This window comes from Drosophila grimshawi, unplaced genomic scaffold (genome assembly GCF_018153295.1).
Source record: "Drosophila grimshawi isolate 15287-2541.00 unplaced genomic scaffold, ASM1815329v1 contig_1377, whole genome shotgun sequence".
NCBI classification, from domain to species: domain Eukaryota; kingdom Metazoa; phylum Arthropoda; class Insecta; order Diptera; family Drosophilidae; genus Drosophila; species Drosophila grimshawi.
Window position 1 is genome coordinate 23,394,666 of NW_025062900.1, and position 22,848 is coordinate 23,417,513.

At 45.5% G+C, this 22,848-nt stretch overlaps 1 protein-coding gene across 1 annotated transcript in view; it reads left to right on the plus strand.

Annotated features, from left to right (window-relative positions):
- The window catches only part of LOC6566844, a 117,702-nt gene that overhangs the window by 15,288 nt on the left and 79,566 nt on the right, over positions 1 to 22,848 (plus strand). The window contains 8 exon segments of the mRNA XM_043214692.1: positions 1,560 to 1,618; positions 5,188 to 5,413; positions 5,509 to 5,610; positions 5,688 to 5,804; positions 12,558 to 13,061; positions 13,281 to 13,634; positions 14,486 to 21,766; positions 22,476 to 22,784. Of these exon segments, the coding sequence (XP_043070627.1) occupies positions 1,565 to 1,618; positions 5,188 to 5,413; positions 5,509 to 5,610; positions 5,688 to 5,804; positions 12,558 to 13,061; positions 13,281 to 13,634; positions 14,486 to 21,766; positions 22,476 to 22,784 (8,947 nt within the window). The 5' untranslated portion in view covers positions 1,560 to 1,564.

Here is a 22,848-nt window from a genome sequence, read left to right on the forward strand (position 1 = left end):
GCAGTTTGTATGCCCTGCACTTCTTACAATAGTCAACAAGGGACCCATGAAACATATTTCAAATCAACAGATCTGTAAATTTCTTAAGGAGCAGAGAGTAAATACATAACTAATTAGAAAGGAAATAATCTCAACTAATTCAGTTTGAAAGTCGTGCATATAAAATGGTACTTGAAGGTTGTTCTATTCTACAGGGTAACTTGTAGTTCGTATCGCCTAGATGAAGCTGACTTACACAACGTCCTTTTCTCTGGCAATCTTGCAAAGCGCATGTAATTTAGCTTAGAGTGTGTATTTTATTTAAGCGTTTATTAGCTGATAAACCGAAATAGATAAATCTTAGGACTAGGCAGGGCCACAACTAGGGCCAGATTCGAGGCTCACTCACAGACACAGGCGAAAAGCTGGCAAAGGAGCATCCATTTTTTACTGCCTGTTGCATGAGCCCGTTGAATTTTTAATTGTGTGCCTGGGGCGCAATTTATATATGTTTTTACAGAAATCACGCAGATAATGGCAAATAATATTAACATATGCACACGTTAACTTCATACCAAATTAAGAAACTTGTTTGTTAACACCCAGACGAAAGAATAACTGACTGCATGCCCTCAAACCTCAACACGACCCGAGTCCATTTGCAGATCTATGTTCATATTATTAGAAGGTTTTCTTTTTTTTCTTAATTATTGCCGCGTGTAAATTCTATCAAACGTAATACTGCCCGGGCCCGGCTTAACTTCCGGTACCAGCTGTTGATTACGTCATAATTATGCGGCCACCTACCTGACGATCCGACTTTGCGACGGTCTGAGTGCCATATAAAGATGCTATCAATTTTCACACAAAATTATTACATTTTCCCGCCGCGTAGCGACAATTTTGTATTGCGTTACGACTATTCTACCCAATTAACAGGCCTTGCCTTGCCCATTTTCTGTATGCCCGCTCCCGACCAAAAGTTTATGAAAATCATATGAAGCAGCTGAAAACTGAAAGTGGAAAATGAATGCGTGAGAAAACCAACAGCAACAACAACAATTCCTAATGGCCTCTTCACATATTTCTACACAGTGTTTTTTTTTTTTTTTTGCCAGAGGTGTTTTTTTTTTCTCTACCTTTCTGTAATTTTTATGCTGGTCTGTGTTTGCAGTGCCGTTGTATACATTTTTCAGAGAAAATACTGAAAGGAAAGATAAACGCAAACGTTGCTCATGTTTGCGCATAAATTTCAAGTGTCATTTACCCGTCTTCGCACTTGCCACAATTTTTGTAAGTGTATTTTTATTTGTCTTTTGTCTTTCGTTTCGCTTTTTTGCTTTTTGGCACCTGTCCCTGATGACCAGGCCAATTTTTGCAGGGCTCTTGAGCTGCGTGTTTGAAATTTTAAGTTAATTATTTGTGTTTGTTTTCGTTGCGCTCTTAAGCAGGAAATCGCATTACAATATTTAAGTACACTGATTCCTCAACTCCCGCACATTATGTTTGCTTAACTTGCCTTTAATTGTGTTTTTAAAGATTTTTAATGTGTTTTATTGTTTATTTTTGTATCATTTCAGCAAAAATGAAAATATTTTTGCCACTAGTCACGTGGATAGTGCTACTACTCTCGAGTACAGTAAGTATCTAAATCAAAAATACAACTAATCAATTACTTACTAATCCCATAAGTTGCGTTCACAAAGACGGTACTGATCCGGGATCAAAGGCAACACAAGTCAAGTTCTAATCATAAATATAAATAGAATGATAATAAATGAATGAGCTCGGATTGCCACTAGTTGCTTGAGTTGACAGTTAGCACATGAATAATAATTAATTCAAGAGTATGTCCAGAGCACCTTTCAAACATCACACAATGCCCGTGAATCTTGACAAACTTTACGAGCTGCCAACTCATTATTAAACAAATTTGTATACAAATTCTTAAAAAAAAAACGAGGGGAATATATTTTAATGAAAAATGATCTCAGCTATCGGAGTGTAAAAGAACCAAATGCTCATATAACTAATGATGCAACCCAGCAACGGCAAAAGCAAAGGCAAAGTTTTTTTATGGTGTAACGGTATCTGCCCGGTCATGCAAATGAGCCATTAAAGAAATTACAACCAAAGAGTTTCTTAGTCTGCTGTTTGGGCAAAAGTAAATATATAGAATATTAACAACGAGCTGTGAAATTAAAGAAAAAATGACGAGCCGCGAAGGGAAACAACATTTCAAGATCTGATTTGATGCAAAGCAAATAATAATTTGGCAGCCCAGACAACAATTATACTAACAGAATTTGATACTTGATTTAATGGTTCTTTAAAATGAGAAAGCATGGCTGTCTGGGTAGATGGGGCAAACGAAATGATGAGCAAGTGAAGAGACGTACATTTCTAGAAATGGAGCGAATTTTGGATGCTCTTTAAGTAATCATCTTTAGGTTTTCAGGCAAAGTTCATCAAAAGCGCTTTACAATCTAAAAATCAAGCTTAATGTAGCCTTTCACATGACCAAACGGTCAGTAGCTGAATGAAACACAGAAATGACTAAGGCAGAAGACTTGAACCCAAAATCAATAGAAGAAGAAAGCCAAAAACGTAATGAATAAAAATAGCCGCATTAACTGTAAAAATGCTTTGATAGTCATCGATTTATGCAGTGGTCAGGAAAGACAGACAGTGAGAGGTAGAGGAAGAGGAAGAGACGAATACGAACCGGAGCTTTATAAATTGGCCAAAAGAATGCTCTAAGCCGTAAGCTAAGCCACAAGTTCATTGACATTCAACGGCGCACGCATTTGGTTGGCTTTTTTGCGACACTCTCTCAATGGAGGGAACTTTTTTGGTTTGCTTTTGGCTTTGCTTTCTATTTGTGCGTTGTGACTACATGATTTATTTGTGCGAACAAGCTGAGCTTTAAATTTATTGATTAGCTGATGGCAAAACAAATGACTTAGGCGACAAGCTAGATTGTTGACTTGGTGTTACAGAAAATGAGCAAGTGCGCACAACTAAATGCCCATCGACAGTTAGCCCATTATAACGGATGCACTTGAGCGCTGACGGGTGCTGTTATTGTCTCTGTTAACTTGGCTAACAACTTGCCAACGTAAAATTGCATTGTATGCCGCAATCAACTCGACTCGACGCGCCGCTCAATGTCATGGAAGTTTCGCTGCGGCGGCGACGTCGGCGGCAACATCATCTTCACTGCGATTCACTCACACATTTAATTGTTGCATGTGATGATGCGACTACTGCGGCTGCTGCTACTAATGCTGCTGCACTTGAGTGCATGCGCTGCTCATTGTGCGGCCTTTCAATTGATAAAAGTCACAGGCGGCGGGCGGCTGCTGGTTGTTAGCTACTGGCTGCTTGATGTGCTGGCTGCTGATAGCTGCATCTATTGTTTTGCAAGGCCGCTAGCGTTGCATGGCGTGAAGCGAGTGCAAAGCAAAGCCAATTGAAAAACTCTCAACACACAGTATACGTACACAGAACTTCCACACACAAGTGAGCTGGGTAATGTTTTTTATTTTTTTTGCATTGATAAAAATCTACCTAAAACAATTCTCAGACTTAACTTGAACTTGACAGCAGCGAGTGCTTCATGCTCACACCTTTAGTTTTTATTGCACTCTTTACTGGCTGCTGCTCATTAGCCAACTGGAAAGGTGCCAATGTGGCTCACGTGTCTGAGATAGAAATGGAAGCACCACAAATTCGCCTCTAATTGGTTTGATTAGCAGTTACCCGAGCTTAAGCTAGAACTGAGATTGCTTTCCAGTTGTGCCATAAAACTTTTTACGGTCCAATTGTGTTAAACAGATTTACAGGCAAACAAGAAATAAAAAGTTCTGCTGGCATCTCAAACAGTCCAAATCAAAGATGTATCCGAGTTTGATTTAAATCTTATTTTACTTTCTTATCAAAAAATTATTCACTATATTTGGATTAAATAGAACAAAGTCACTTCTTGAATCTTTTGTATTCAAAGACGATTTTAGTTATGTAAATCATCATTAGCAAAGTTCAAGTTAGTAGCCTTAGTCATTTGTTAAACAAATATGAGATATGACTGGAGGCAGCCATTGACCTTTACCCTGCTTTCATAGGCAAATCACATATGAACAAAGAGATTTCTTATTGGCTTTTATAATCCCCAACTTGCTTTTATGGTAATCCAAAGAGGAACCACAAGCCAGAAATCGGAGCAGGAACTCAAAATCAACAAATGCATTGGTATACTGTATTTATAGGAATGGAACGTCGAAACGTAGGAAGTAAAAATTGGTCGGGTAGCAAGTACGAAACACGAAAAAAAAATCGAAATATAAATTCAACAATATGCTATCCAAATGAAACTAGTTTTAATTCGTTTTGCAGTAGCGCAAAAAGGTCTTAAGTGACAAACTCGTTTTTATAGTCATCTAATGTTGAACGCTGGTAATAGTAACAGCCCGTACCGTCAGTCACTCAGTCACTCAGGCACCACATACATACACATGTAAAAACACATACAAGCTTACTGAGAAAATATGGCAAACAACTTTTGTTTTTGTCTGTTTATAAAAGTAAAATCAGCCAAGTGTAACAATTAAGCGTTGGCAAAACAACAGCAACACAAGACGATAAATGTATCTACGTAAATACCACTACCACTACTACCATGAATGCGAACCAGTATGAAAAGGCTGCCCATATGGACCGCGTAGAGCTGCGGCTGTCGGTTAAGAAATCTTGTTGAAGAAGCGCTGACGTTGATACGCCTGCTAGCTTTACTGTATCTAATTTGAATTTAAATTAGTTTCAAGTCTAACCAAAAGCACCAAATACTAACGAAACTTGGTAAATACAGTGAAGGTTGCTGCCATTTCAGAAATGAGGTTAAGCTTCCTGGAGAATGCTATTCCCATTTTGACAAATCAAAGCTGCAGGCCAGGAACACATATGAGTTTATATACATAAGTTATAAGTCAGGGTAAATCAAGCTTGAAATGTTTTCGAAATATGTTGAAACTATCAGCATAATAACAGACTATGGCAATTTTTAAAACAGGAAACGATTTAAAATTTGAGAAATCTAATCTAAAGACAGTTGTGTAGTAAGTTTAAGTACACAGCTAAACACAGATTAGAATCCGACCCAAACGATTTTTACATTTAAATCACTAATCAAATTCACGTTTCATTTTACAGGTACATTCACAACACCAACAACTACAACCCTTTAAAACAAATCCAAACAAACATAGTCGATTTCGAGGCGAAGTGTTCTTTCTGAATCTCGAGGATGGCTATTTTGGCTGCCAAGTTAATGAGTCTACGGACTATTTGCAACTATACGACCTATCGAAAATATGCGACGGCAAACAAGACTGTTTTCTTGGTTCCGATGAGCTGAGCAAAGAGCTTAAATGCACAAGTAAGTTACCTCTGCCACTCGCCACACCCACATCCATTCGACCTCTCTCTATTGAATGGGTTTTGGTTAATGTTAAATTGATTTTAATTTTGCAGATGACTGTGATAAGGATGGCACACAGTGCACAAATGGTGTTTGCCTGAATGGTGTTTGCCATTGCAATGACGGCTTTGGCGGCTGCAATTGCGTCGATCAGGGTAAGTCCAACTAAGCGGCAAACAATGTGGGCTTGGCTCATCTTAAATAACCGTTAAAACTTTACTCTGCTTTACAGATGAGAACGAATGCAAGCAGCGTCCATGCGATGTGTTTGCCCATTGCACAAACACATTGGGCAGCTTTACGTGTACCTGCTTTCCGGGCTATCGCGGCAATGGCTTCCAATGTGAAGGTAAGTGCCAGTCAGCCATGTTGTTCGCATAAGTTCATAATGAACGACCGGGCGACCAGCCAACAGCCAGCAACAACAACAACAGTACAACTGATTGTTGTTGTTGCTGTTTTGTACTTCCGTCAACGTCTGTTATATTATTTGTTAGCCTGGTTAACCGCCACTCTGCCAGCTAGACCATGATTTAGTCTAGGTTACCCATAGATCTTAACGCTAACGGTTCATTTCGCTGGAAATCTCGAGAGTCAAGTCATTTCAATCGTCTCAAGTGCCCAGCCTCTAGTTGAAAATGTAACAAAAGACGCGCCGTCCAACAGCAACAACAATATGAAAGCTTTTCACTCAGCTCACAATAGCCCAGCAATGGGATCTCCCCTGTATACTTATCCAGCGAGGTAATAATAATGACCATGTAGCGATTACACTTGAGTACCTTATAGCGTCTTTTGTTATAAGTCTGTTTTTTGTTAGAGCTGCGATCTTAGAAATACACCAGAATGATGCGGGGAGGGCCTGTTGAGCTGGGAACGCAACACAGACAAAGCAATTTAAATAAGAATTATATAATTCAAGACATAGTTAAATCCTTTCTAATATTCCAATTGAATTCGCATACAAGTGAATTCTTAGTGTCATTTAAGCGTTAAGTTAAGCCTTTAGCTTGAAAAACGCTCACTTCAACTAATCTCATTTCCAACGAATGCTATTCAAAGCTTTTACAAATGTTTCTAAGTTCACAGTTCCTTTTTCGCACATTTGAACACTCAGTGTAGTCTCCTGCACTTCAGAGTGTTATATTTTTACTTCGAGGTCTTGGGTTAATGAGCCTTTTCCATCTGTGCCTGTTCACAGCGTGGGCCCAGAACAAAAACAAAAAAAACATTCAGCGCACCTGTTCAGCTGTCTATTCGACAGTGAAAAACTGGCAGCCGTAATTGGACTGGGCGTAATGTTGCGTAATGAAAAAGCATTATGGCACCACGTAGAAAACTGACTACGAAAAAATCAAAAACATGAAACTATAATAGTAATAACTAGAAAAGCAGAAGATTCATTCCAATGCACCACTTACAGATTGCCAGCATGGAACTTCCTTTAGCTGCTCATGTTGATGATGATGATTATAATGATGGTGGTTTTGGTGGTGGTCGGCAGCTAGAAATAAAATAAAAAAACCACAACATTTGTAGCAATGCTTTCGCGCCATGGAACAGAAATAGACATAATCGTACTTACGAGCACACACGTCTGTTAGACGAGGAATCAGTGTCATGTAATCTGACCCCAAACATGGACACGCCAGAACTTTCAACACTCAAGAGCATGTGTCTATGTGGATGTGGATGTGGCTGTAGCTCTTACTCTGATTCTGGCTGTGGATGTGGATGTGGCTGTGCCCGCTTCCCGCTTCAGTCCGATGCAATGCGATAACGAGCGCAAATTTCACAAACGTTCTGGCATTACCCCACTAAGTATGAAGACGTTGCCGAGATTCTACATTACATTGTGACGACTTCTCGCAACGACTGCCGACTTCGGGGCGGGGCATGCTAGAGCGGGGGTGGAGTCACAGTAACTGCAACTGAGTGGCAGGCAGGCATGCATAAATTCTGGGCAGTGGCATGTAACGCCAGCATCGCATTTCAATCATACGAGAATTATCTAATTCCTTTTCGCCATGCCCCACGTTTCTCCTATCTCTCGCTGTTTCTCGCTGTCTCTCTCTCGCTCGCTCCCTCTCTCTTGCATATTACGCGTGTTTATGATGCATTTCATTCCACAAAACACAACTCAAGAGTTGTCGGCATTCAATGGAATCAACCTGCTTTAAACACGCTGAGAAAGTTTCGCCTACCCATGTGCGTGGCATAAGTACTTAAGCCCCACTAGTTGAAAACTGCTAGCACACACTGTCATGACTTTCCCACCGACTGCACTAAATATAATCCACCATAGATAATTAAATCGTAAGAGACCAGTAAATTACTTTAAACCTTCCGCAACCACCGCCAGAGGCAAGTACAATCGCGTATGAAGTTGACGACTTTGGCCAACACTTCCATCACTTTCGCAGACGTAATCCGATTGACATTAAAACATTTTTAAAAATATCGAAACAATATTTATTTTAGCTTGAGCCATTGGACAGATTCGAAAACATAAATTAAATTAATTTTAATTGATTCTTTTTTCTTCATATTTATATTCTAAGATACTTGTAATCATATTTTGGAGAGAGAGAGAAGGAGAGAAAAACAAGAAACAAATGTCTGTTGTTGTCAATATACTCGTATATATCCAGTTTACATTGCTTTCTCAAGTTCACCCAATAAACTTTGCTACAAATCATGGCCTAGCCTGGAGTTGGACTTGGCCGGGCCAGTTCCCCTTCTCTAAAGAGCGACACATTTTGCGTGGAGGGAGATCATACCTGTTTTGGCTGCCAGGCTGCCTAACGGTATGAAGTGGGACTGCCACTTGTTGCAGACCTGGTGGCGCATTCGCACTATTTCATGTTCATAACTCAGATGCGTACATTTGGCGATGTCTTCGTTAAAAAATCGCCAAAGTCCAGTTATGCAATGAAGACTGTAGAGTGGTAAGACAAAATTGCAGCACACAAACCCCAGTCGTTAGTCAGTTGGTTTGTGGCAAGTCAATAGCTGTTTCTAATGCATTTGTCTTGCAACGCGCCGAGCAGAAAAATGGAGTGAGTGCATCGAGTTGAGTGCTAAATTTATAACCATTTTTGCGGCACTCAAGAGACAGCAACACAGCACGAAATAATCTTAAAAGTTATTGCAGCTGCTGTTGTTATTGTTATTTTAGTTTGTTTTACCACGTTCACCAGGCGGCTCCCTTTCGTTTCGCTAACTGGGGCAGATCATTAAAACGGATAAAATAGATTGTGGCCCACGTAGCGCAGCTTTTGACGGCATTGGCAACGCATGAGGTGCTGGTATTGTCGGCGCTTAACGCTCTGTCCTCAAAAGCCGCAAACGGCACTGCCTTCAACTCCAACACCAGCAACAGTCAGCGGCAACAGCTACCAGCTCTCAGCTCTCAGTTCGCAGCTCCCAGCTCCCAGTTCAAACTCTCAGCTAAAATCCACAAACCAGTTCGACGCACAGTTTCTGATCAACGTCAGCTGATAAGCTTCGCTAGCTTTTGTGGAGCGAACGTGATTAATCTGCAGCACAGACCTACATTATCGTATACACATATATATATATATATATATATATTTATATTCTTAAGGTACTTTGCACATTTTGCTTATCAAAATGGCAGCAATTGATTGCCTTGTCGTAGCTGTAGGTGATAAACCAAATGGCTTTAAGCGTTGGCATTGACACGCCTAATTATACGCACAATACCCCATCGCCTCCAAAACTTCCCTCGCAATCTGCTCTGGATGTTGCCACATTTATGCAGTGAGTAGGTCGGTTTTGTCAATTGAGCCACCCATGACTAAAACTTCGACATCGGCTGACATCACTTGACTGACTAAGTGCCTGACTGTCAGCCTGGCGGCCTTGATCTTTTTGCCTCATATATATGGAAATCTTTAACGCCAAATTGCGGCACAAATTTGTTAGCTAATTTCATTTTTCCTTGGCGTTTTTTTTTTGTTTTGCTCCATTTATATGTGTATTTTATACCCTTTGCAGAAATATAAATGGTAGTTAAGTTGTATTAGCGGTTAGATGAAAGCATCTGTTTATCAGATTTGTGAATATAGCGATTATGGAATGAAGGCATCACAAAATTTCGTCGTTATTTTTTTACCACTATTTTGTACATTTTGATAACTGTTGCGTAGCAATCACAAAAGTGTTTTTGGTCTCACAAATTTTCGATACAGGGTAGCTCCAAGTTGGCAATTCGCAGCGAAAATAATTTTACTTGTTTCTTACTCGTTTTGGTTTGTCTCGAGTTCAAGTTCAAATTTTTGTTAGTTATACTTACCATAAATTTGCCGAATAGACATTTAATTTTATGTCTCTGTGTGTTTTCTGTAGAGAGCTGCCCATCATCATACATCAGTCGAGCATGAAAGTCATGTCCGCTCATAAATTGCTGCCTTTCTATAAGCGAATTCACATATTCGAGTGTGCGGCTACCTGTTCAAATAGTGCACAAATTTTTCGTCACGAATGTCATAACTTAAATAAAAAGCAACAGCACAATGAAAATGCTAATTAGCACAAAAATTACACATATTTATTAGATGGACACCAGATAGACCAGTCGAGTCAGGAGCTATGTAAATTTTTGTTTAGCTTTTTATGTGCATACAATATTCATACAATCGCAACTGCTAATTAGCTTTGATTAGTGCAGTTAAACAAAGCGCAGAATGTCTTCCAAAACCAACCAAACTTGAATGTTTTTTAATACACATGTTTGTGATGTCGAATACTTAATACACTTATCACAATAACATAAAGACCACACCAAATGTGAGCATAGTTAAGTATATATAAAATGTTTCTAGTATATTTAAATCACTGAATCTGGTAGTGATTAAAACGGAAAGTAATATCTGAATTCATCAAGTGCCACTTAGAACAAATGTTTTTCTAATCATGCCTTAGGTCCCGAGGCAACCGGAAATCTGAATAGAGTATGACGGAGAATACGATAGAATTAAGTCAGCATAATTTTCAACATGCATTCAACTAAATTGCATTTAGTCACGCATGTTTGCTTTTTAGGCAGGCAAAGAGCTAAAACTTATGGCCCAAGGCTGCCACACCCCCACATCATTTGAAATAGGACTTTGCCACAAAAATTTCAGTAAGTCTTAATTATAATTGGCGGCTGAGGCACAAATAAATTAAATTTTTCACCTGACATCAGAGAAACTTTATAATATGATAGGAGTGGGACTTGGACTGGGACTGGGATTGGGACTAGGACAGGCTTTATTCCTGCACGAAGTTCTGTCTCAGTCTGCCGTAACCGCATTGCATAAAGTAATTAAACTGACATTGAAACTTAGAACATAGAATGCTTCCTGCTTCTGTCTAAACTTCTGTCCAATGCTACCAACTGGCAACTTGCAACTTACAAACTGCCAACTGCCAAGTGGCAGACAGGTGAAGAGTTAGCAATTGCAAGCGTTACGTTGCATCACATGGAATGCAGCAGAATGCAGTATCAGTTGTTTGTTGAAAGAGGTTTGGCGGGTGGGGGTGTGTATGGGGTATACCAGTTTGAGAGTGATGATCTTCTTAATTTATAAGCTAAAAACTAGTAATTATAACTGCGCAACTCGCTCGACTGCTTATAATTATAAGGTAATCACACACACACACACACATCTTCCTCTCTGTTCACGTCCTTGTCTTTGGCTTTTGCCCACTTTTGTACTTATGTCATATTAGCTATAAATGTACAACATCTCTTATGCATAAGAACCATGATTAATGGCCAACAGATTGCCGAAGAGAACGTCCATCGCTGTATCTGTATCTGTTTCTATATGTGGCCCTTAGACTGGCATCTTTTACTAGTTGCCGCTTCACTGGCTACGCGAGAATTCAATTGAATTCTCAATGTGCTGCCGGCCTATTGGAGCGGAAAGCTCCATGTAGTGCTTCCGCATGAGATGACTATAGAGATACTACGTCGATCTGAAAACAACATCAGCAAACAATAAAGATTCTCAATTGAGTTAGAAACACCACAAAATATAAAAACAAAAAATGATTCTTATAATGGATTAAAGTTTTATGTGAGCAAACACTTACATACATAATTAAGGTTCCTTCTTGATGTTATTTGAATGTTAATTTACGCATTGATATAACGAATTCGAATAATTCTTGGAATAGAGGTTTTCAAAGATCGTCCAATTGTCAATTGCACATTTTTTTTAGACAAGGATGTTAATCAGCGCTGCAAATAATCGATGACAAAAATCGAAAGATCGACTAGAAAAAAGGCAAACATAAGTGCAAAAAAATACTAGAATCATTATTAATAGGTTGAATTTTAAAATTATTCTCTGGGTTGTTGGTATGGAAACTAATACTTTATTAATGATTTGGTTGTCAAAATATCAGCCGCTGTCACTTAGTAATTTTCTTGTGCCAATGATATTTAAATAATTTTCAGCAGCTTGTATGTATTGCAGCAGAATTATATTGATTAACCTTATCGGGAGCGCTGAAATTGTTGAAAAATAATAGATATATCGTTACGATAAATTATATTTAATCATTAAACTATCGACTACTTGATAATGTTGTACAAAGCACAGGTGAAAAATGAAATGTTGCACTGTAAATTAATACAACTTTTTATCTGAGTGGCTTATTGTCAATAGCCATGATCTATAGAACTGCTGACTGAATATCTAATTGGCTTGGTAAATATATGCAACTGGTGCATCCTGTGCGCATTGATATTGCTGCTTGGCTTGGCTCTCCATATGTGCATATGTATGTACATATATAAATTAATGTGCATACATAAATATACACATGTGGATGACACTGAAATGCCATGCGTAACATGCAAATTTCAAATGGCAAAATCACCTGATGGTGAATCGGCCAGTTGAGCCACCATAGCCAACATAGTCACATGCGATGCGCACTCAAGCGTGTAAAATGCGTAAAGAGCGACCGCTGAACAACCGTCAAGTTCATAGCCTAAGCCTTTGATAGTTGGGAGTCTCAGATTTGAGTTGCGTCTCATTTGTGTTCAAGCACATTCGATTAATCAAGCGTTATCTTCTTGCAGACATTGACGAATGTCAAGATCCAGCGATAGCGTCGCGCTGCGTAGAAAACGCCGAGTGCTGTAATCTGCCGGCGCACTTCCTGTGCAAGTGCAAGGAAGGCTATACGGGCGATGGCGAGGTGCTGTGCACAGACATTGATGAGTGCAGCAATCCGCAGGCCTGTGGCGCCAACGCCCAATGCCTGAATACGCCCGGCAATCACACGTGCGTCTGCCCCGATGGATTTGTGGGCAATCCCTATGACGGCTGTCAGGATGTTGATGAATGCGCGTACCCGAACGTGTGCGGACCAGGTGCCATATGTACAAATCTCGAGGGCAGTCATCGCTGCGACTGCCCGCCGGGATACGACGGCGATGGACGCACCGAACAGGGCTGTGTCGATCTGGACGAATGCGGACGCTCGCCTTGCGGACGCAACGCCGATTGTCTGAATACAGATGGCAGTTTTCGCTGCCTGTGCCCCGATGGCTTCAGCGGTGATCCCATGCACGGTTGCGAGGGTGAGTACCATAAAATATTCCCCAAATTTTTTCATTCTCATGTTTGACATTTTTCCATCATATTTTTGGTATTTTTGCACTCGTTTTTATTTTGGCGAAATACGTACAAACACACCCATACACATATACATTCCACATGCCACATGCTACATATATGCACCGCAATTTGATTCATTAATACGATTAATGCCTAACAACAACAACAACAAACGCCAGCAGATGTCGATGAATGCGCCATTAACAATCCATGCGGTTTGGGTGCTCAATGCGTGAACTTGGGCGGTAGTTTTCAATGTCGTTGTCCACTTGGCTTTGTGCTTGAGCATGATCCGCACGCCGAGGCGCCAATGCTGGCCACACCCACACTACAACTGGGCTATGGCGATGGCGATACACTGATCACACCGGCACAAACATCGGGTGCTGGTTTGGCCTGCCTGGACATCGATGAGTGCAATCAGCCAGATGGTGTGGCCAAATGCGGCACCAATGCAAAGTGCATAAATTTTCCGGGCTCATATCGCTGTCTCTGTCCAAGCGGATTTCAAGGACAGGGCTACTTGCACTGTGAAAGTTAGTATTTGACTACTTGCATGTTTGTGCTCAAAGTCAGAAAATCCAGTTTTCATCAATTGAAAATTTGATTTTCAACTTGCTAATGGGTGCGTGACACACGAGATACACGAAAAGTCGTAACGAACATTTAAAAACAAAATTTAATTTTTCAATTATTATTTCAATTTTCATAAGTCGCAATTTAGTAAATGATTTCCTCACTAAATTGTGTATTTCGAAATCATTATGCATCAATATACAAACTATTGCAATTCCACAATTAAAAATGAGTTAGTTGTTTGTCCATATAAATTCGTTCGTTACGAGTCATATTCCAGTTTGTTTCGTCTTTAGTCACGCGCCCATCTCCTTGAGACAATTACAGAGCGTGATAGCTTTGCTTAAGCTTGCAAGCTGCAACAACAACTACGCATGTCTTTTGTAAGCTTTGGCAGCGGCGCTCTTTTTCACTCTCTGACTCTGTCACTATTTCCCTGTGCTTCCCTGCTGTACGCTTTCAGCTGCTATTTATTTGCCAGCTTGGAGAGCTTTTAAGCCTAGCTTCTACTCCCGCTTCCTTTGCTATTCAGACAGCTTCCCTCAATATTATCTCTTCCCACTCCACCTACACCCCTTCCCCCACTTTCACGCTATGCTTCCACACCTATCATACTCTTGTACTATTTGAATTGATTACTAATTTAATTAATTACAATATATTTAACCACCTCCCTCCCCTGGAACAAAAAAAAAACCAAAAAACAAAACAAAAACGCTACAAAACACGCCCATGACACCGTGCTGCTCCCTTTTATAAACACCTGCCCCTCACCACCCTCCCTGCACAACGTGATCGCGATCGTGCGCAGATATCAACGAATGTCAGGATAATCCGTGCGGAGAAAATGCCATCTGTACGGATACCGTCGGAAGCTTTATTTGCACGTGCAAATCGGACTACACCGGAGATCCGTTCCGCGGCTGCGTGGACATCGATGAATGCGCCGCACTGGACAAGCCATGTGGACAGCATGCGATCTGCGAGAACGCCGTACCTGGGTACAATTGTAAATGCCCGCAGGGCTATGATGGCAAACCCGATCCGAAGGTGGCCTGCGAACAAGTCGATGTGAACGTTTTGTGTCGCAGCAACTTTGACTGCACGAATAATGCAGAGTGCATAGAGAATCAGTGCTTCTGCTTGGACGGATTTGAGCCCATTGGCTCTAGCTGCGTGGATATTGACGAGTGTCGAACTCATGCGGAGGCTTGCGGTCCCCATGCCCAGTGCATGAACACGCCCGGCTCCTATCGCTGTGATTGCGAAGCCGGCTACGTGGGCAGTCCGCCGCGAATGCCATGCAAACAGCCTTGCGAGGATGTGCACTGTGGTGCACATGCCTACTGCAAGCCGGATCAAAACGAAGCCTACTGCGTCTGTGAGGAGGGTTGGACCTATAATCCCAGTGATGTCGCCGCAGGCTGCATCGATATTGATGAATGCGATGTGTTGCACGGACCCTTCGGCAGCTGTGGCCAGAATGCCAGCTGCACAAATACACCCGGTGCTTTTAGTTGTGCCTGCCCGCCCGGTTTCTCGGGTGATCCGCACAGCAAGTGCTTGGACGTGGATGAGTGTCGTGCCGGTGGTAAATGCGGTGCCGGCGCCGATTGTGTCAATATGCAAGGAGGCGGTTACACATGTCGCTGTCCCGAGGGCACACTGCCCGACCCGGATCCCTCAGTGCGCTGTGTGCCCATCGTTAGTTGCGCCACAAATGAAGAGTGTCCCGGCAATGCCATCTGCGATGAAACGAAGCGCTGCCTGTGCCCGGAACCCAATATTGGCAATGATTGCCGACATCCCTGCGAAACGCGCGACTGTGGTGCCCATGCCCAGTGCATGCTGGCCAATGGAGAGGCACAGTGCCTCTGCGCGCCAGGCTATACGGGCAATGCTGCGCTACCAGGTGGCTGCAGTGACATCGATGAATGCCGCGCCAATCCCTGTTCAGCAAATGCTATTTGCAGCAATACAGCCGGTAGTTATCTGTGCCAATGTCCAGGTGGATCTACTGGTGATGCGTATAAGGATGGCTGTGCCACGGCAAAGACTGTGGGTTGCTCTGATTCTAACCCTTGCGCCTTGGGCGAGAGCTGTGTTCAGGACGCGTTTGCAGGCAGCAGCGTTTGCATTTGCCGCCAGGGATATGAGCGCAATTCGCAGAGTGGCCAATGCCAGGATGTGGATGAGTGTGCGGGTGAACGTGCCAAGCCCGCGTGTGGCCTAAATGCACTCTGCAAGAATCTGCCGGGTAGTTACGAGTGTCGTTGCCCACAAGGACACACCGGCAATCCGTTCGTCTTGTGCGAGATCTGCAGCAGCGCCGAGTGCCAATGCCAGGCCCCATACAAACTTCTGGGCAACAGCTGCGTGCTGGCCGGCTGTTCCAGTGGGCAGCCATGTCCCAGTGGCGCTGAATGCATATCGATCGCGGGCGGTGTTAGCTACTGCGCCTGCCCCAAGGGCTATCAGACCCAGCCGGATGGCAGCTGTGTGGATGTTAACGAATGCGAGGAGCGTGGCTCCCAGTTGTGTGCCTATGGAGCTCAGTGCGTCAATCAGCAGGGCGGCTATAGTTGTCATTGCCCCGAGGGATATCAGGGTGATGCCTACAACGGACTCTGCGCGCCCGCTCAGCGCAAATGCGCTGCGGATAAGGAGTGCTCCAGCAATGAGAAGTGTATACAGCCAGGAGAGTGTGTTTGCCCTCCACCATATTTCTTGGACGCCCAGGACAACAACAAGTGCAAGAGTCCCTGCGAGCGTTTCCCCTGCGGCATCAATGCCAAATGTACGCCCTCGGATCCTCCGCAATGTATGTGCGAGGTGGGCTTCAAGGGAGATCCACTGCTTGGATGCACAGATGAGGATGAGTGTGCCCATCTGCCCTGCGCCTATGGGGCCTATTGTGTGAACAAGAAGGGCGGCTATCAGTGTGTCTGCCCCAAGGGCTTCACAGGTGATCCCTACAAGAGTGGGTGCATACTGGAGAACGGCGTGCCGAAGAGCACCTGCCTGAACAACGAGGATTGCGCCAGCAATTTGGCCTGCCTGGATGGCAGTTGTCTCAGCCCGTGCGCCAGTCTCCTATGTGGCTCGAATGCCTACTGTGAGACGGATCAGCATGCTGGCTGGTGTCGCTGTCGCGTGGGCTTTGTCAAGAACGCCGACGGCGACTGTGTATCGCAGTGCCAGGATGTTATCTGTGGTGACGGTGCCCTTTGCATACCCACCAGTGAGGGACCCACATGCAAGTGCCCGCAAGGCTACTTGGGCAATCCCTTCCCTGGCGGCAGTTGCAGTACAGATCAGTGCACTGCCTCCAGACCCTGTGACGAGCGTCAGATATGCATAAATGGACGCTGCAAGGAGCGCTGCGAGGGCGTTGTATGTGGCATAGGAGCCACATGCGATAAGAACAATGGTAAATGTGTTTGCGAACCAAACTTTATGGGCAATCCGGACCTGCTCTGTATGCCACCCATTGAACAGGCCAAATGCTCGCCTAATTGCGGCGAGAATGCTCACTGTGAGTACGGACTGGGACAGAGTAGATGTGCCTGCAATCCCGGCTCATATGGTAATCCCTACGAGGGCTGTGGGGCCCAGAAGAAGAATGTGTGTCAACCGAACAGCTGTGGACCGAATGCCGAGTGCCTCGCTGTTGACAATCAAATCACCTGCATCTGTCCGCAAGGCTTCAGCGGCAATCCCTATGTGAGCTGCCAGGATGTGGACGAGTGCGCCAATAAACCGTGCGGTTTGAATGCCGCCTGCCTCAACACAGCCGGCAGTTTCGAGTGTCTCTGTTTGTCCGGCCATGCAGGTAATCCCTACAGCAGCTGTCAGCCAATCGAGAGCAAGTTCTGCCAGGACGCCAGCCAGTGTCAGTGCAGTGATCGCGTAGAATGCCCCGATGGCTACAGCTGCCAGAATGGCCAGTGCAAAAATCTATGCTCCAATACAGCGTGTGGACCTCGCGCCATTTGCGATGCGGGTAAATGTCTGTGCCCCCTGGGCTACGTAGGCGATCCCCATGATCTGAGCCAAGGCTGCACCATACGGGGACAGTGCGGCAACGATGCTGACTGTCGCCACACGGAAATCTGCTTCCAACTGGGCAAGGGTCTGCGCAAATGTGTGGATGCCTGCTCCAAGATACAATGCGGCCCCAATGCGCTCTGCGTGGCCGACGATCATCGATCATCGTGCATCTGCGCCGACGGTTACTTTGGTAATCCCAGCAATCTACAAGTTGGGTGCCAACCGGAGCGTAAGGTTATCGATCTGGAAGATAAGTGCAAGACGGACAAGGATTGCGAACGCGGTTTTGGTTGCCAGTCAGATGCACTAGGCACCCGAGAGTGCATAAATCTGTGCTCCAACGTTGTCTGCGGTCCAAATGAACTCTGCAAGATAAATCCTGCTGGACATGCGATTTGCAATTGTGCGGATAGCTTTGTCTGGAATCCAGTTGTGTCGTCGTGCGAAAAGCCCTCGCTACCCGACTGCACCAGCGATGAGAACTGCCCCGATGCCTCCGCCTGCCGCCCCGACGTGCTGGGCGTGCTGAAATGCGTATCCATTTGCGATGCCTTCACCTGTCCAGCGAATTCGATTTGTGTTGCGCGCCATCATCAGGGACGCTGCGATTGCCTCAGTGGATTTGCAGGCAATCCCAATGATCGTAATGGCTGCCAGCCGGAGCGTAAGCATCAGTGCCGTGGCAATGCCGAGTGTCCCGAATCAGAGGCATGCATCAAGGATGAGATAACGCAATCGCTTAGCTGCCGTTCCGCATGCGACACTGTCAAGTGCGGACCACGCGCCGTTTGCATTACGAACAACCATCAGGCACAGTGCCAATGCCCACCAGGACCCTACGCTGGCGATCCCAATGATCCCTTTAATGGCTGCAAGAGCGTGCCCTGTGTCTATAATCATGACTGTCCAACCAATCAAATGTGCAATCGCATGACACACACCTGCTACGACGTGTGCGACGAGGAATCGTGTGGAGAGAATGCCATTTGCCTGGCCGAGGATCATCGCGCCGTCTGTCAATGCCCGCCCGGCTATCGTGGCAATCCCTTGCCTGAAGTCGCCTGCGTGAAACAGAGCGGCTGTGCGGCCGGCAGCTGCCATACTACGGCAATATGTGAGGTGACACCCGAGGGAGCCACTTGCAAGTGTCCGCCACTATTTGTGGGCGAGCCACAGACCAATAGCAGAGGCTGCCGTCCGGATGGTCAGTGCCCCAATGGCGATGCTGACTGTCCGGCGAATACCATCTGCGCTGGTGGCCGCTGCCTAAATCCCTGCGACAATGCCTGTGGCTCGAATGCGGACTGCAAAGTAGTCAATCGCAAACCGGTTTGCAGCTGTCCCCTGCGCTTCCAACCCATCTCCGAGTCGGCCAAGAACGGCTGTGAGCGCAGTGCCTCCAAATGTCTCACGGATGTGGATTGTGGTGGGCAATTATGCTACAATGGTCAATGCCGTGTGGCTTGCCGCAACACACAGGACTGCTCCGATGGTGAGCGCTGCGAGGGAAATGTTTGCGTTGTCACCTGCCTGGACCATAGTCAGTGCGCTAAAGGACTTGCCTGTCTGGAAGGCCACTGCGCCATCGGCTGTCGCAGTAACAAGGAGTGCAAACAGGAGCAGTCGTGCATTGGCAACAATTGCCTTGATCCCTGTCTATCAAGCACAAGTTGCGGTCCCAATGCGCTCTGCAGCATACACCAGCATCGCAGCCAGTGCGCCTGCCCGGATGGATTCGAGGGTAACCCAACGCCCGAGCAGGGTTGCGTGCGCGTACCAACACCCTGTCAGGCCACCAATCAATGCCCCAGCGGTCACATGTGCATTGGCAACCAGTGTAATCTGCCCTGCACAAAGACCTCGGCCTGCGCCGTGGGAGAACGCTGCTATCAACAAGTATGTCGCAAGGTCTGCTACACCAGCAACAACTGTCTAGCTGGGGAAATTTGTAACAGCGATCGAACTTGCCAGCCTGGCTGTGAATCGGACGCGGATTGCCCACCCACCGAGCTGTGCTTGAGCGGTAAATGCAAGTGCGCCAGTGGTTTCATTGGCACCCCCTTCGGTTGCTCGGATATTAATGAGTGTACGGAACAGCCCTGCCATGCCAGTGCCAAGTGCGAGAATGTGCCCGGCTCCTATCGTTGCGTCTGCCCCGAGGGCACCGTTGGAGATGGTTATACGCAACAGGGCTGCGTACAACCCCGACAATGTCATAAGCACGAGGATTGCGCGAATAGCTTGTCCTGCATACACGGCAAGTGCACAGATCCCTGTCTGCATACTGTGTGTGGCGCAAACGCTCATTGCCAGGCGGAGGCGCATCAGTCGATGTGCAGCTGTCCCGCTGGCTATCTAGGTGATCCCAATGACACAGGTGTCGGCTGCTTCAAGGTGGAGTGCATTGATCATGTGGATTGCGCTAGCGATCGTGCATGCGATGCGGAAACCAATCGTTGCATCAAACCCTGTGATCTAACCAGCTGTGGTAAGGGAAGCTGCCAAGTGTTGGATCATAAGGCCATATGCGAATGCAACGAGGGCTACCAGCTAGTCAATGGCGTCTGCGAGGATATCAACGAGTGCCTGACCCAGCCCTGTCACAGCACTGCCTTTTGCGACAATCTTCCCGGCAATTACATTTGTAAGTGTCCCGAGGGGCTCATCGGCGATCCGCTTCAGACGGGCTGTCGCGATCCTAGCGAATGTCTTAGCGATGCTGACTGTCCCGCTACGGCCAGCTGTCAGAATTCACGCTGTCGCAGTCCATGTGAGCACCAGAATGCATGCGGCCTCAATTCCAACTGCGAAGCAAAGTTGCACAGGGCCATTTGCAGCTGTCCGGCCAACTCACGTGGCGATCCGCAGGTGGAGTGCGTGCACATTGAATGCGCCGACAATGGTGACTGTGCCGCTGACAAAGCCTGTCTGGATGCCAAGTGTATAGATCCCTGCTCGCTACCCAATGCTTGTGGAGCGCTGGCTCACTGTTCCGTCCAAAATCACATTGGGCTGTGCGCCTGCGAGTCGGGTAGCACCGGAGATGCCAAGCAAGGCTGTGTGTCGCTGCAGTACTGTCAAAAAGATGCACAGTGCCCTCAGGGCAGCATCTGCGCCCATGGCATCTGTAGTCCACTGTGTAGCAGTAATCGTGATTGCATTTCGGAGCAGCTCTGTCTGCAGGGTGTATGCCAACCCACATGCAAGTCAAACAGCACCTGTCCACAGTTCCAGTTCTGCCAGAACAACATTTGTGCCAAGGAGCTCGAATGCACCATCGACAGCGATTGCGGTGAAGACGAAACCTGCCTAGTTGACGCCTATGGACGTGCCCACTGTGAATCGGTTTGCCTGGGACGCGCCGCTTGTGGCCGCAACGCGGAGTGTGTGGCCCGATCTCATGCTCCCGATTGCGTTTGCAAGGAGGGCTTCTTTGGGGATGCACGCTCCGGCTGTCGCAAGATCGAGTGCAACAGCGATGAGGACTGCTCAAACGATAAGAGCTGCGATAATCATATGTGCAAGATCGCCTGTCTTATTGGCCAGCCGTGTGGAGAGAATGCGCTCTGCACAACGGAGAATCATCGCCAGGTATGTCACTGTCAGCCCGGCTTCAGTGGTGATCCGCGCGTACACTGCGACGTTATCGATTTTTGTAAGGACGCGCCGTGCGGACCCGGCGCACGTTGTCGCAATTCGCGTGGCTCTTACAAATGCACCTGTCCACCCGCTCTCGTCGGTGATCCTTACAATGAGGGCTGCCGCAGCTCCGTCGAATGCGAGACGCACGACGATTGTCCCCCGCATGCTGCATGCACCAAGACTAACGGTGTGCCCAAGTGCCAAGACGTGTGCGCCCATCTACAATGTGGCCCCAATGCGGAATGTGTTCCGAAAGGTCATGTGGCGCACTGTGCATGCCGCAATGGCTACGACGGCCAACCCGCTGACCGGGTGGCCGGCTGCAAGCCATTGCCAGTGCCCTGCCAAATCACTAGCGATTGCCCCACCAACACATACTGCTCAGATAGCGTGTGTAAACGTAAGTACTAACACCAAACACCCACCCAAAGCACCCACCCAGGGCCTAAAACCGACTACCAGACAACTACTAGCCACAAACTTAATTCGCTACTTACTCACTTACCAACTAGCACGAATATTTGATGTGGTTGATAATATTTCCAGACAAGAACTAAATACAGTGCTCGCTCGGAGATTACGTCTTTCTGAAAAAAATATCCAGAAAATATAACTTTATTTTGCATTCATATTTTAAGGATTATTTAATTATTTAGAACAAAGTTAACTTGAGCTTACACAGCTTCAATCTGTATGCTGTGGAGCTGTATAAAAATTATAATTAGATATAAAAAGTTTATAAATAAAAATAGAAAATAATTTACCAATCCTGCGACAATCTCATGAAGCGTTCGAATTATCGAGTAATCAGTATATTAAAATCCAGCTCAGCGAAGTTTGCCTTCTTATTGTGCTTGAGTTGTCAATAAAAAACGCTTGTCTGGGGATGCAACCGAACAGCAACTACAAGAGCTGTTCGCCAATCTCTGGTGTATCTGGCTTTGTGCCCAGTGCTACCCGTAGTATAGACTAACTACAAACTAAACAACAATATATACACGTGACAAAACCAACAACAACAAGAACAAGAAAAGACCGTAAAGCCAACAGAAAGCTAGGCAAAATCCATCTCAACTTGTCTAATCCGTTTTCACCATCCCCCCAAACAGCTGCCTGCTTCCTGGACACTGAGTGTGGTCCATCGGAGGTGTGCCAGGGCGGCCAATGCTTCGATCCCTGCCAGCAGCCGCAGGCATGCGGTCAGAATGCCGAGTGCCAGATGCACAGCCATGTGAAACAGTGCCATTGCCCCGAGGGCTTCACCGGCGATGCGGGTAAGGAGTGTGTGCGTGTGCCGGTCGCCTGCGATGGTGACTGTTCGCCAGGATACACATGTCGCGATTCGATGTGCCTGCCCGTCTGCCACAACGATCTTGAGTGTGCGTCTAACGAGAAGTGCCTGCGTGGCAACTGCATGCGTGAGTAGCTTACCAATCAAACAACAGTACATCGCTTTGATCATAATCATCATCATCCTCATAT